The sequence below is a fragment of the Panthera tigris genome, chromosome B1, assembly GCF_018350195.1.
Source record: "Panthera tigris isolate Pti1 chromosome B1, P.tigris_Pti1_mat1.1, whole genome shotgun sequence".
Classification (NCBI taxonomy): Eukaryota; Metazoa; Chordata; class Mammalia; order Carnivora; family Felidae; genus Panthera; species Panthera tigris.
The window spans coordinates 132,559,276-132,573,592 of record NC_056663.1 but is presented as its reverse complement, the minus strand read 5'-3'; the positions used below and the strand labels follow the sequence as shown (position 1 = coordinate 132,573,592).

Here is a 14,317-nt window from a genome sequence, read left to right as displayed (position 1 = left end):
GTTCGTGTGTGAACAAGTCACAAACACAGCTTCACCTAACCTCAGAGCACAAACTTTGTGGCTCTATGCTAAAGGTCTAGGAAATACAATTAATTTATTCAATCAACAAACATTTTGGTGCCTCCTATGTGTGCATCAACTCTCCAAAGTACAGGGGCTACATACAGTGATGAAAAACAGGCAAATTTCCTTCCCTCATAGACTTACATTCTAAAGGACTGTAATCACTGAGTGCTTACTTATGATATGTAACAAGCAAAACGCTCAACACTTCACAGGTTTTAACTTAGTTACTCACCAAGGAGATCCTTGGTGATCTTCTTGAGTTTCATTATCTAAACCTCTAAGGTATGTTCAACCATAATTCTTTGTAGAAGGGGCTAAAAAGCCTGACATGTGTCATGTATGCTTTTGATCTCTTGAAATGTTTTCAGTTCCTAGGTCAGTAATTCTCAAAGTATGATCTTTCAACCAACTGCCTGTGGCAGTTGCCTGTTAAAATACAGATGTCTGGGTCCCAACCAAAACATCCAATATTAAAGCCTCTAGGGGTGACATCCAAGAATCTATATTTTTAAAATTATCTTCCTAAGTGATCCTGATGCCCCACCATGTTGCAGAAGCCTGACTGTAGGGACAAAGATCAAGAGGCTTCCTCCCTCCCTTCCTTTCTCTCTCTTCTCTCTTCCCTCCCTTCCTTCCTCCCTCCCTCTCTTCCTTTAACCTAAGCCATCTCTTCACCTTCCCCTCACTACCTGGATCAGCCTCACTGTCACACAGTGTTAACATATGAATAATGAGGCAATGTGTTATGAGGAAGGTGGTTAAACCAGTGGTTTCCAATCTTGGCTGTACATCAGAGTTACTGGGGAAGTTGTATCTCTCAGAGACCAGACCACACTCCAGACCAATGACATCAGTCTTGGGGAGTAGGTCTCAGGCGTTAGTATTTTGAAAACTCCTAAGCGAATTCCAATGTGACCAAAGCTGAGAGCTACTGCTCTAAAGTAGTACTTCTCAAATTTGAATATGTATTCAAATCAACTACATGGCAGATCTTACTAGAATTCAAATTCTAGTTCAGGACACCAAGAGAGTCTGTATTTCTTTCTTTCTTTCTTTCTTTCTTTCTTTCTTTCTTTCTTTCTTTCCTTTCCTTCTTTCTTTCCTTCTTTTTTATTTTTTTTGAGAGTCTGTATTTCTAACAAACTCCTAGGTGGTGCTGATGTTGCTGGTCCATGGAAGTAGCAAGGCTCAAGGATCTTTAAAGTTGTAAAAGATTATTTAACAATTTCTATGGTTCGGTATGATTTGTACAAAACAAGAGCTCAATGATTATCTGTTGTATATTTAAATGAATATCTAAAACCTAAATCTCTAATATGGTTGTCCTATGATTCTATTATGTAACAATGCTTAAAAAACTATCCTTCTTTGGGGCGCCTGGGTGGCTCAGTCAGTTCAATGTTGGACTTTGGCTCAGGTCATAATCTTATGGCTAATGAGTTTGAGCCCCGCTGTAGGGCTCTGTGCTGACAGCTCAGAGCCTGGAGCCTGCTTCAGATTCTGTGTCTCCCTCTCTCTGCCCCTCCCCTGCTTGAGCTCTGTCTCTCTGTGTCTCTCTCTCTCAAAAATAAACATTAAAAAAAATGTTTTTTTAAAGAAACAAAAAAACACCTATTCTTCTTTATAGTCATTCATTTATGAGACAAGACTTCTAGAAATATACACCTTCTCTAAAAAAAAAAAAAACAAAACCAAACTTTAAAACTTGTGGAAATTATTCAGTTCATTTACCCAACTGCTATATAAACCTTGCTTCAAGTATTAACAAATGTGGTTTTAAAAACTGAGGGACTGGGGTTCAGGTAGCTCAGTTGATTAAGCATCTGGCTCTTGGTTTTGGCTCAGGTCATGATCTCACAGTTTCGTGAGCTGGAGCCCCACATCCAGCTCTGCACTGGCTGTGCAGAGCCTGCTTCAGATTCTCTTCCTCGCTCTCTGCCCCCTCTCTGTTCACACTCTCTTTAAAAAATAAATAAACTTAAAAAAAACACACTGAGGGATTATTTAAGCCTATCATTTTTATTACTTTAATTCCATTTAATTGTACTTTATCAAATGTCTGGTTTTAAATCTGAGTGAAAATATATAACACATAAATCTTTGTTTATAATGCTGATAGACATAACTGTCACTTACCTTTCCAGTACTGTTAACAAGCATATAGAAGATGGAATAAAAATCATTTTCTGTTCAGTCAGGATCCCATCCATCAGCTTGTCTACCACTTCCTCAGGTTCCAGAATGGGTCCCAAACTGAAATCAGAAGCAGTCTTTAGCAACAAAACATTTACTGAAACTTTAGCTTTAGTTTGGTGCTAAACAAATGATAAATTACCACAGGACTCATAACATAAAGGACTTTGTAGCATCTGATCCATTATAAGTGCTCAAAAATAGCAGCTGTTTTAGCATTAATAGTAACAACCATTTATTTAGCGCTTATCATGTACTGCACATTGTGCTAAACACTCTTACAGAGGACATCTCACTGAAGTTTTACAACAGCCTGTAAAGGAGACACAACAGTCCCTATTTTGCAAATAAGAATTACAGAAGGAGCCAGGACTCAAAAATAAATCAGCTAGATTAAGACTGACAAATTCACTTCTAAATCTTTAGAAGTCTTGGGGAAAAAGTCAAATACCATTACACAAGTTTTATTACACACTAAGACTCTTAGTTAACAATTTCTAAAGTGTCAGGGAAAATTAAAATACAAAAGTGTGCTCAGCTCAAGGTCCTTGATCTCCATATGGAACCCTTATATTTACTAGGTCTTGATTTAATTTTCAGCTTTGTTACTTAGTTCCATGTTGGATCTTCACTGTCTAAACACCCTGGCATATGCACTATGTGGTCCCTAAAGAGTGGCCTTTGTTAGAACATGTGCACTTAGAATGGTGTTACACAAGGGGTGCCTGGGTCGCTCAGTCGGTTAAGTGTCTGACTCTTGGTTTCAGCTCAGGTCATGATTTCGCGGTTTCGTGAGTTCGAGCCCTGTGTCAGGCTCTGCACTGACAGTGTGATGCCTGCTTGGGATTCTCTCTCTCCCTTTCTCTCTGCTCCTCCCCTGCTCTTGCTTTCTCTCTCTGAAAATAAACAAATAAAAATTTTAAAAGGGTCGGGGGGCTTCTGGGTGGCTCAGTGGATTGAGTGTCTGACTCTTGGTTTCGGCTCCGGTCCTGATCTCATGGTTTTTCAGTTCAACGCCCACATCAGGCTCTGTGCTTGCAGTGTGGAGCCTACTTGGGGATTCTCTTTCTATCCGTCTCTTTCTGCCCGTCCCCTGATTGTGCGCGCGCTCTCTCTCTCACAAAATAAATAAATAAACTTAAGAAAAAAAAGGATGGGTGTTACACAAGAATTGATTGTCAGTTTTTAACATTTTATTAATGACTTAGAAAAAAAGGTACATAATTGAATACTCTCATGAAATTTGTCAACATCACCAAACTGACTAACATTTTGGGGAGGCAGACTTTAAATGTGTGTGACTAGTTAAGAGAAGTGAGACAAAAAGAATTGGATGGGATTCATTAGGAACAAATATAGAATAGTTCATTCAGATAGAAAACATATGCAGCAAAGTAAAATTGGGACAGTTGAGAAGTATAGTAGTATGCTTATAAGTGAGTGTGATCATTGACTACATGAAGGAGGGCAGAGTTTAAAAAATATATATAGGATATCATCTTTCATTCTCAGCATAGGCCAGTCATTTATTAGAACACTGTGTTCACCCTGGACTCTGAAGAATTACATAAGAAAAATCTGGAGAGCAACAGGAGAGAAAATATAATAATAAAGGCGATAGCTTTTGGTCCAGAGGAGGCAGTGGAAGCTTGAAGAAGACTAAGCACTCCTTTAGCCTGTGGCAATAGGCAGGGTATTAGGGCAATAGGATGATGAATCTAGGAAGTGAAGGATGCTTGTGCCTTGAAGTATCCAGAAGGAAATTAACTTTCTAGCATATTGCTGCCAGACTTCACTATTCCCAGGCTCCATGAAAGCTCACAAACACCTGTGTAAACAGTACGGCATACCCCCTTATTCACACTGTGGTCTTGTGAGCCTATCAATCAAATGGTGTTGCACTGACTAAACTTTTCTTAGTGTGTTTGATCTCTTTATCCAAAGTTTTAGCCTCTGCCAGAATAATTTTCATGAAATTTAATGGCTAGCCAATATCATGATTTTTAAAAGACCAAAAGACTTCTAGAAAATCAACTTATTGGCAGAATAAAATCTTAAACATTAAAATATCAGTACATGGAAAAATGTTTTCCTATGACAGTCTAATGTTAACAAGAGTTGTAAATCCTATGAAATAAATGTTCATGACCGATTTTGTAGAAACTATTCAAAAACACTTCAGGCCCATCTGTTGGTGTGGGGTAGGAGAATGCATGTGGGGCATAGGAATACTTAGGGACAAAGGGTATTTTCAGGTAGAAGGACTATGTTTGATTAATCGAACTACCACTTAAGTAGCTGAGTAATTTGGGGGAAGATATTTCTACTCTTTAAAGTTTAGAAGTTTTTGTTTTTGTGTTTTATCTGAAAACTGGAGTTAATGCAGTGGTTTGCTAGTAAATGTTTCACAACTGGCTCTTTAGGGCACAGAATTATCTGTTTCGTACCATTTACTTTCTATGGTGTAAAAACCATGGCCGATTTCAAGCTATTAACATTGTGCCCCCAAATGAGTCTAAGCTGACTTCAGCACTCCACTGGTAATGTGTAGGGAAGTACTTAATACAGTCATATGACACAAATGTTACCCATCACCTTCTTTCATAACATTTTCTTTCTTATGGTGCTAGCCAACAAAAACTAGTATCTTTCTGTAGCGCACACAAAAACTAAATTTTTAGAGAAAAATTTTAATGCATATTTTATGTAGGAGGATAGATGTTTTTAAAAGGATATTAAACAAAAATAAATCTTGACTGTCAAAAAACTCCATCAGAATATCCAATTTCACTTAATTCATAAATTCAGATTATGTTACATTGTTTATATCACTAATTGGAAAGAGAGAGATAACTTATTTGAGAGAAAAACATTTATTTATTTATTTTTTAAAACAAACGTTAAAAATTTTTTTTATCTTGGGGAGAGAGTGTGCACAGGAGTAGGGGAAAGGCGTAGAGAGAGAGAATCTTGGGGCTCAGTCCCATGACCCTGGGATCATAACCTGAGTTGAAATCAAGTGTTAGATGCTCAACTGATTGAGCCACCAGGTGCCCCAAGGGAAGAACATTTTATGAAAAACTATTCATATACCTAATGATATAGCTCCAAAATACATGAAGAAAAATTGATGGAATTGAGAAAATACAGTTTAAAAATAAGAATTGGAGACATTAATTTTACTTTCAAAAATGAATTGAACAACTAGAAAGATTAGCAAAGAAATAGAAGACTTGAACAAAAATATAAATCAACTAGACCTAACAGTATCTATAGCTTTGAAGGGGCTTTTCTCTACATTATTTAAATTTTGTTTATAATCATTATACATTATCACAAAAGCAATAAAGATACCTCCAATGACATATCTAGTACACATTTTAAATATGGTGTTTCTCAGGACAAAATCTTCAATTAAAAATTTATGTAAAGTGGGGCACCTGGGTGGCTCAGTCAGCTAAGTGTCTGACTTCGGCTCAGGACGTGATCTCACGGTTTGTGAGTTCGAGCCCCGTGTCGGGCTCTATGTTGACAGCTTGCTCAGAGCCTGGAGCCTGCTTCTGATTCTGTGTCTCCCTCTCTCTGCCCCTCCCCCATTCTCTCTCTCTTTCTCTCTCTCTCTCTCTCTCTCTCTCAAAATAAATAAACATTGAAAAATTTTTTTTTAATTTATGTTAAGAAATAAAGCTAGGAATAGCAGGGCAGTTGGAGTTAGGGAGCTAGTAGGAATTCCAGTCTGCCACTTTCAGGCTGTGTGACCTTGAGCAATCTTCTTAACTTCTCCAACTTACAGTTTCTTTGTTCATAAAATGGGCATTGTAAGACTTATCTTGCAGATAAACATTAGAGCAAGGATAGGCAAACTATGTCCTGGTGCCAAATCTAGTCCTCCTAGATTAGAGATTAGAGGTAATTTATATAAGGTATCTACGCCTAGTCGGGCACCTATTTAGCAGGCTTTCAAAAAATGTTTTTAATAAAACGATTTCTTGATATCCAAGTTTATTTAATGCAAATAACTCTTAGCTGTCAAAAAAAATTACTCAGAACACCTGATTACACTTAATTCCAATTAACTCAGATTATGCTGAATTATAACTGCTATAGTAAACCAGTTTCTTTGCAGTGTGTTAGATGTGTAAATATAAGAATCAATAAACGGTATCTTTGATGTGCTTTAAAAGGGAATGTAAGTCCCAACATTAATATGATACAAATTCTTTGGAATCAATCATTTCGAGGTTTGTTTAGTTTCCTTCTTTCAGAAAGGCCCTCCTCTGTGTAAAAAGGGAAAAGGTTTGGCCTGAGGCTCAGTTCTGTTCCTTACAGGTAAATTACTTAATCTCTACAAGCAAAAGCATTGCCATGAGTTTTAAGAAAATTACAAATTTTGGGGCGCCTGGGTGGCTCAGTGGGTTGAGCGTCCAACTTCGGCTCAGGTCATGATCTCGCGGTCTGTGAGTTCGAGCCCCGCGTCAGGCTCTGGGCTGACAGCTCAGAGCCTGGAGCCTGCTTCATATTCTGGGTCTCCCTCTCTCTCTCTCTGCCCTCTCCTGCTCATGCTGTCTCTCTCTGTCTCTCAAAAATAAATAAACATTAAAAATATTAAAAAAAAAAAAGAAAATTACAAATTTTATGTAGTGTCCACAATATAGAGTAAGATCTGTCTGTCTTCTAATTAGCACTAAGTTTCTAGATTAAAACCAACTTCACCGTTGGTATCTACTCTAATATCAGTTTATCTTCAAAGGGGTTCATGTGGCAGGGACCAAGACCCAGACCCTTGCTAAACCAGGTTATATTCCTGTGATTGGTCTAGACTCCTGCCAACTTCGATTTATCCTTTTCCCCCCATAGCAAGCTTCCCAATTATTATTTATTTATTTCCCCCAATTATTTTTTTAATTGTCACTAGTAGAGCTTTGCCAGAGAGGGCACTCTTGCCCACAAGGAACGTTAGTTTATGTAGCCTTGTCCTGGGGGCAAGGTTAAAAAACCCAATTATAATTTTATAAAAATATGGTACCTGTTTTTAACTGCTGAAAGACAGTCTGAGTGAAAAAGTTGACTCAAAATATTATATTAGGATCCAATGAGAGTTTTCCCCCTGAAAATAATTAAATAATGGAGGAAATTGGCAAATCTTACCCTTGAGGATGGTACTCCTCTCTCTGACACTCCCTTTTAATTTTAATGAACTCTTAAAAAAATTTATTTGTTCTATTGAGATATGATTGACACACACATATCACATGTAAGTTTAAGGTGTACAATGTGTTGATTTGATACAATTATATATTGCAATATGATTATCACTGTGGAATTAGCTAACACCTCTATCATATCACATGGTTATTTTTTGTGTGTGATGGGAACAATTAAGATCTAGCCTCTTAGCAACTTTGATGTTTATAATACAGTATTGCTGCCTATGATCACTATGGTGCACATTAGAACTCCAGGAGTTAACTTACTGGTTGCAAGCTTATATCCTGAAACAATTATCTCCTCAATTCCCCCACTCCTGGTAACCACCACTTTACTGTGTTTTTATGAGTCCAGCTTTTTTAGATTCCACACTTAAGTGAGATCATACGGTACTTGTTTGACAGTTTAATGAAGTTTTATCCTCTTTCTACTTCTGGTCAGTTCCACTCCTCAGGACCCCAAAATAATTCATCTGTTGTTTTCTCTTCAGAGTCCAATTAGGGTTTATTTGATTAATACAGATGAGTTTAAACACTAGGTCTTCTGAAATAAATATGCTTTTGTTTTCTAACAAAATTGTATCTTAAAAATGGACTTTTAGGACAATTTGATAGATTCTTTGTAGGGCATCAGATCTTTGCACAGCTACCAAATTTCTGCTTGATGTTGGCTTTCTACTCTATACCTGTGGGTAGACATATTTACATTAAGATGTATTTAAATAGAACCTGATATTTTCCCAAAGTGCCACATTGAATATTCTTCATTAATTTAAAACATATTTTTACCAAAGGCAGATGAATTGGGGGAAAGAGGCAAAATGAAATTTAAAAATTGAATCTTAGGGGCACCTGGGTGGCTCAGTTGGTTAAGCGTCCGACTTCAGCTCAGGTCATGATCTTGTGGTTTGTGAGTTCAGGCCCCATGTAGGGCTCTATGCTGACAGCTCAGAGCCTGGAACCTGCTTCAGATTCTGTGTCTCCATCTCTTGCGGCCCCTCCCCCACTCACACTCTGTCTCTCTCAAAACTAAACATACATTAAAAAATAAATAAATAAAAATTGAATCTTATCAGCATGATAGATCCCAGTATGTATGCAGATTTACTATAAAGATAACATTTCAAAGTAGTGAAGGAAATGATGTATTATTTATTTATTTATTTATTTATTTATTTATTTTTTAACATTTATTTATTTTTGAGACAGAGAGAGACAGAGCATGAATGGGGGAGGGGCAGAGAGAGAGGGAGACACAGAATCGGAAGCAGGCTCCAGGCTCTGAGCCATTAGCCCAGAGCCCGACGCCGGGCTCGAACTCACGGACCGTGAGATCATGACCTGAGCTGAAGTCGGACGCTCAACTGACTGAGCCACCCAGGCGCCCCAGTATTATTTAATAAATAATGCAAAATAATTCATTAACTATTTGGGAAAAACAAGCTATACGGTGACTTTTTTTTTTTTTTTAATTTTAGAAGGAGGGCGAGAACATGCAAGCAGGGGAGACAGGCAGAGAGAGAGAGAGAGAGAGAGAGAGAGAGAGAGAAAATCCCAAGCAGGGACACAGGGCTCAATCGATCTCATGACCCTGGGATCATGACCTGAGCTGAAATCAAGAGTCAGAGGCTCAACCAACTGAGTCACCCAGGTGCCCCTACCATGACCTTATTTCTTAAAGTAAATTTGTGTGGAGCAAAGCTCCAAATGTGAAAATCGAACCATAAAAGTACTGGAGAAATAAATATAGGTGGGTATTTTTAAAAGCTTGGGCTGAAAAAGACCTTTATAAATATCTCGCCAAACCTATAGGCCATGATGGAAAATAAACTGAGAAGTTTTAATGTAAAACTAAATAAAAAGGAGTTGAAAGGCAAATAGCAAACTGGGGGAAAATATATGCAATGTGTATGACATATAAGATAGTATCTTGAATGTACAATGAACTTATAGATATTAATTTAAAACTCTATAGCTCAATAGAAAAGGTGAGTAGAGGTCATGAAACAGGCAATTCACAAAAGAAGTCAAACTACTGGGGTGCCTGGGTGGCTCAGTCAGCTGGGTATTCAACTCTAGATTTCGGCTCAGGTCATGATCTCATGGCTTGTGGGATCGAGCCCCGTGTCAGGCTCTGTGCTGACAGCACAGAACCTGCGTGGGATTCTTTCCACCTTCCCCTTTCTGCCCCTCCCTTGCTTGCACAGTCTCTCTCTCAAAATAAATAAATGGACATTTTAAAAAATTAAAAAAAAAAAAGAAGTCAAACTACCAAAAAATAAACATTTAAATAAAATTTAAAAAGGGGCACCTGGGTGGCTCAGTTGGTTAAGCATCCAACTCTTGGTTATGGCTTAGGTCATGATCTCACAGTTCATGGGCTCTGCACTGACAGTGGGGAGCCTGCCTGAGATTCTCTCTCTCTCTCTCTCTCTCTCTCTCTCTCACGCACTCTCTCTCTGCACCCCCCCCTTGTGTGTGTGCTGTGTCTCTCTGAAAATAAATAAATAAACCTAAAAAAAATAAAAAGAAGGAAAGAAGCCCTACTACCAAAAAACATAAGAAAACACTTTAATGTAGCTACTAGGTCATCAGGAAACAAAGATGATCCTTCCTGTATGGAAAGGGCAGAACATCACCAGAAAGCAGGCTGCTGAGGAAGTAGAAAAGCGGTGGCGCTCTTCCTCCCCCGTGGGTACAGGTGCAGATTGGTGAAACACTTCCGGGGCAGTTTGGCAGCACGTACGAATATTTAAAATGTGTACACCCTTTGACCCAGTAATCCCTCTTCTAAAATCTACCTGAAGGAGACACCACCAAAATGTGAAAATATGTGCGCATTAGTGATGAGGGAGCTTGGGGCAAGCTGAGGGCAAAATACAGGCTGGCACACACATACCCACTTCCCCCACCCCCCAGGTGGAATGTGTGTGATATTCCTCAGACACTCCTGGCTACCGAAGAACAAAGCAAATTGCCATGGTGATGTGGGAAACTAAGACAAATGAAAAACTAAATTCCCTTACTGCCTACAGCCCATTGACGAGTCCTTCAAACCAGCAGAGTGACCTCCCTCTATAGGGGCTCAGCTGCCTGGATGATGACAGTTTGCTAGGGGCAAAAGAGAACCTTGGCTTAACACTGTCACAACCTTGAGGATCCTGTAAGTCTACTTCCTTTATCTCAATTGCCCCAAGATATATGTTGTCAGTTATCCTCCAAGTTTATGCCCCCCTCCCCATATACATCTGAAGAGTCTCATGACTGGGGTTTTATTAAATGGTAATAAGTGGTGTTTCCCTAGGAACAGCTAGCCACTCAAGGTCCTAAAAACCTTGCTTCCAAAATACCTTAGAGACTTACTCTATCTTTGACTCTGCCCCAACCTGAGGGTATACAATGAGTTACCTGTCACAACCCCATGTGGCTATTCCTGTTCATGGGCCCTGTCCCCATGCTTTAATAAAATCACTAGTTTGGCACCAAAAACGTCTTCAAGAATTCTTTCTTGGCTGGCAACTCTGGACCTTATGAACCCCCCATCACCCCAAAACTTCATCACTAGGGTGTTCATGACAGCTGTGCCAGGGTAAAAATCACTAGTAGATACTAATGTTCAGACTAAGTAACCAACACAATTTATGATAAAGTTCTGTCTTTACTGACATGAAATGATGTCCATGACATAATGCTGAGGGAAATAAGTAGTTTACCTACAGTTTTCAGAACCCCACGTGTAATATATGCCAGTTACATATAATTTAGACATTTAAGCTATACATGGAGAGATGTCTGGAAGGATGTTCATCAAAATGTTGAGTAGTTTGCAGTAGATAGAAGGTTTCAAGGCAATTTAAAAAGAAACTTTCTTACTTATTCGTATTTTTCTGTATGTTGGAATTTTTTAAAGTTATGCATCATGTTACAAAGACATTAAAACTACTCCCAAAGAAAAGAAACATTAAAAATTAACCTCTGGGGCACCTGGGTGGCTCAAATGGTTAACATCCAACTCTCGGTTTCAGCTCAAGTCATGATCTCACAGCCTCATGGGTTTGAGCCCCACATCAGGTTCTACAATGGCAGCTCGGAGACTGCTTGAGATTCTCTCTCTCACTCTCTGCCCATCCTCACTTGTGCTGTCTCTGTCTCTCTCAAGATAAATAAACTTAAAAAAAAAAACTAACCTCAGAGCTTATCCTTTATAGTTTTATAAGTTTTTAAAAAATGTTTATTTTTGAGAGAGAGAGAGTGCACACAGGGGAGGAGCAGACAGAGAGGTAGAGGATCCGAACAAAGAGGTCTCTGAGCTGACAGCAAAGAGCCCAATATGGGGTTTCAACTCACAAACCATAAGATCATGACCTAAGCTGAAGTCGGATGCTGAGCCATATAGTTTTATTTTTTAACTAAGTAAAGACTAGTGCTCACTATGGAGGATAATCTCTAGATTACCGATGATGCTTGTTAAACAGAGTCCCAAGGCCCCTTCCCCACCACTACCCTCTCCTAGCCAAACGCAAGCAATCAACATCTCTGGGAGTCGGACCTCTACATGGTTCCCAAGCACTCCTGGTGAAAGGTATGTATACTTAAGTCAGAAAACCACTGCTCAGGAAAAGAAAAAAAAGGAGGATTACCAAGTTCACCTGAGTTCCTCATATTTATGTTTACATATATTCTCCCCTTCTCTTTGCCTCACCTGCTTTCCCACAATCTGCAGGAGCTGAAATTGAGATGAGCTAAGGGAATTGAATGTCAGGTGTTTTAAGGATTAAAATATTTAAGAAAACCCACGGAATGGCTGATATTCGTAGCAATCACCAATCATTTTGTCGTCATTTCTGTCTCAACTTACCTGGTACTTGCGTTTTTGATGAAGCCAGTATTTATGAAATTAGGGCAGAGACATGTTGTTTTGATTCCGGTTCTTTCTAAGGCAGCCAGTTCTTCAGTCAAAGCTCTATGAAATCCGACAGCAGCAAATTTGCTTGAACTGGAAATAAACAGGCCAGAAGATAATTAGAGAAAGCTGTGGTATCTATTGAATTCAGATGTCTGTTTTCTCTAGTTAAGTGTGGTCCTCTGCCGAGCCTCATGGCCATCAGCTGAGTCTCAGGGGCCAGCCCAGACCTACCAAATCAGAATGTGCATTATGGATCCTCAGGTAAATTTATAGGCATTAAAGTCTAAGAAGCATTGACACAGAACACTTATTGGAGCGAGAACTGAGTGGGTCTTGCTAGGAAAACTGGTAAAGCGTTGGTTTTTGTTGTTGCTGTTTCCATAAGATTTAATGTCGCCATAGCCTGTTAATTATTTAATACATCCAGGGAATTCCTGGGTAAATTCTCCTGGACAAGTCCCATTTTCCCTTTCAGACTCTGCTTCACTTCCTCAAAGAGGCCTTTCCTGACCCCTAGTCTAAATTATTTCCATTATGTAATAATCTTCAGTTTTACATGACAGCCTGTTTTGGATTTGTGATTAAATACTTGTTTGGGTGAATTTTTTTTTTTTTTTTTAACATCTGTCCCTCAAACTTGTACTATAAGCTCTGTGACTATTTTGGTTTCCAAGGAATCCCCAGGGCCTACCACAGTGCTTGGCTTATAATAGCTGCTCAAAAAACATTTGTCAAATAAATAAATCAAAATGCAAAGCAATTCTTACTGTCACATCTCCTTCATTTGCCAAGAGAGGCAAATTAATAATATTTTAAGCAGACATTACTTTTCCAGTTAGGTTTTTTTTCTTTTTAAATCAAATTTATTGAGAAATAAATTCATGTATCATATAACTCTCCCACTTGAAGTGTATAATTCAGTGGTTTTTGGAATATTACTGATTTTTAAAAATTATGTGAAAATAGCGGTGCTTGGGTGGTTTAGTCGGTTAAGTGACTGACTCCGGTTTAGGTTATCATCCCATGGTTCGTGGGTTCAAGCCCCACATCAGGCTCCGTGCTGACCGCTTAGAGCCTGGAGCCTGCTTCGGATTCTGTGTCTCCCTCTCTCTCAGCACCCGCCCCACCCCCCCCCCCTCTATTTCTTTCTCTCAAAAAATGAATAAACATTAAAAAAATTTTTTTAATTGTGTGACAATATACATAAAATTTGCCATTTTAACCATTTTAAAATGTGCAACTCAGTGCCATCAATTACTAGATTATTTTTCTATAAGTCTGTATTTATTAGCAATTACACAAAGTAGCTGTAAATTCTTGCCAATTAACCTGTGCTTTGGAAAATACAAAGCTATGCAAAGTTCTCTTTCAACTTTTTTTTTTCTTTTAAACCTTAGACATATACTGAAGGCTTAAAAGATAGATGGCTAGATTTACTCATGAAAAATGTAAATCTTGGGGTGCCTGGGTGGCTCAGTCAGTTAAGCGTCCGACTTCGGCTCAGGTCATGAGCTGCTGGCCGGTGAGTTCGAGCCCCGCGTCCGGCTCTGTGCTGCCAGCTCAGAGCCTGGAGCCTGCTTCGGATTCTGTGTCCCCCTCTCTCTCTGCCCCTCCCCCACTCATGCTCTGTCTCTCTCTGTCTCAGAAATAAACATTAAAAAAAAAATTTAAAAAAACAGAAAGAAAAATGTAAATCTTAACTTGAAAAACCACACAAAAATAATCACACGTAAAATTGATTACTACACGTCAGGCACTGTCCTCAGTTTTTCCGATGTATTAACTGCATTTGCTCCTCACAACAACTCTTTGAAATAGGTATTACTATGATCCCCATTTACCAAAAAGGAAGCTGAAGCACTGTGGAGGTTGTTGGTTTGCAATCTCCTCTGGAGCTCCTTGAGTACGATCTGAAACTGCCCCCACACCTCCCCTGCACACAGAG

The 14,317-nt window shown here is 38.9% G+C and overlaps 1 protein-coding gene across 2 annotated transcripts in view; it reads right to left on the bottom strand.

Moving 5' to 3' along the window:
* Positions 1 to 14,317, bottom strand: part of HSD17B11 (hydroxysteroid 17-beta dehydrogenase 11) — a 41,972-nt gene that overhangs the window by 3,733 nt on the left and 23,922 nt on the right. For both annotated transcript variants that reach the window (XM_042984217.1, XM_007074709.3), the window contains exons 6-7: positions 12,325 to 12,462; positions 2,203 to 2,319 (exon numbers count right to left, since the gene is read on the bottom strand). In XM_042984217.1, coding sequence (XP_042840151.1) covers positions 2,203 to 2,319; positions 12,325 to 12,462 — 255 coding nt within the window. The remainder of the gene's footprint in view (positions 1 to 2,202; positions 2,320 to 12,324; positions 12,463 to 14,317) is intronic.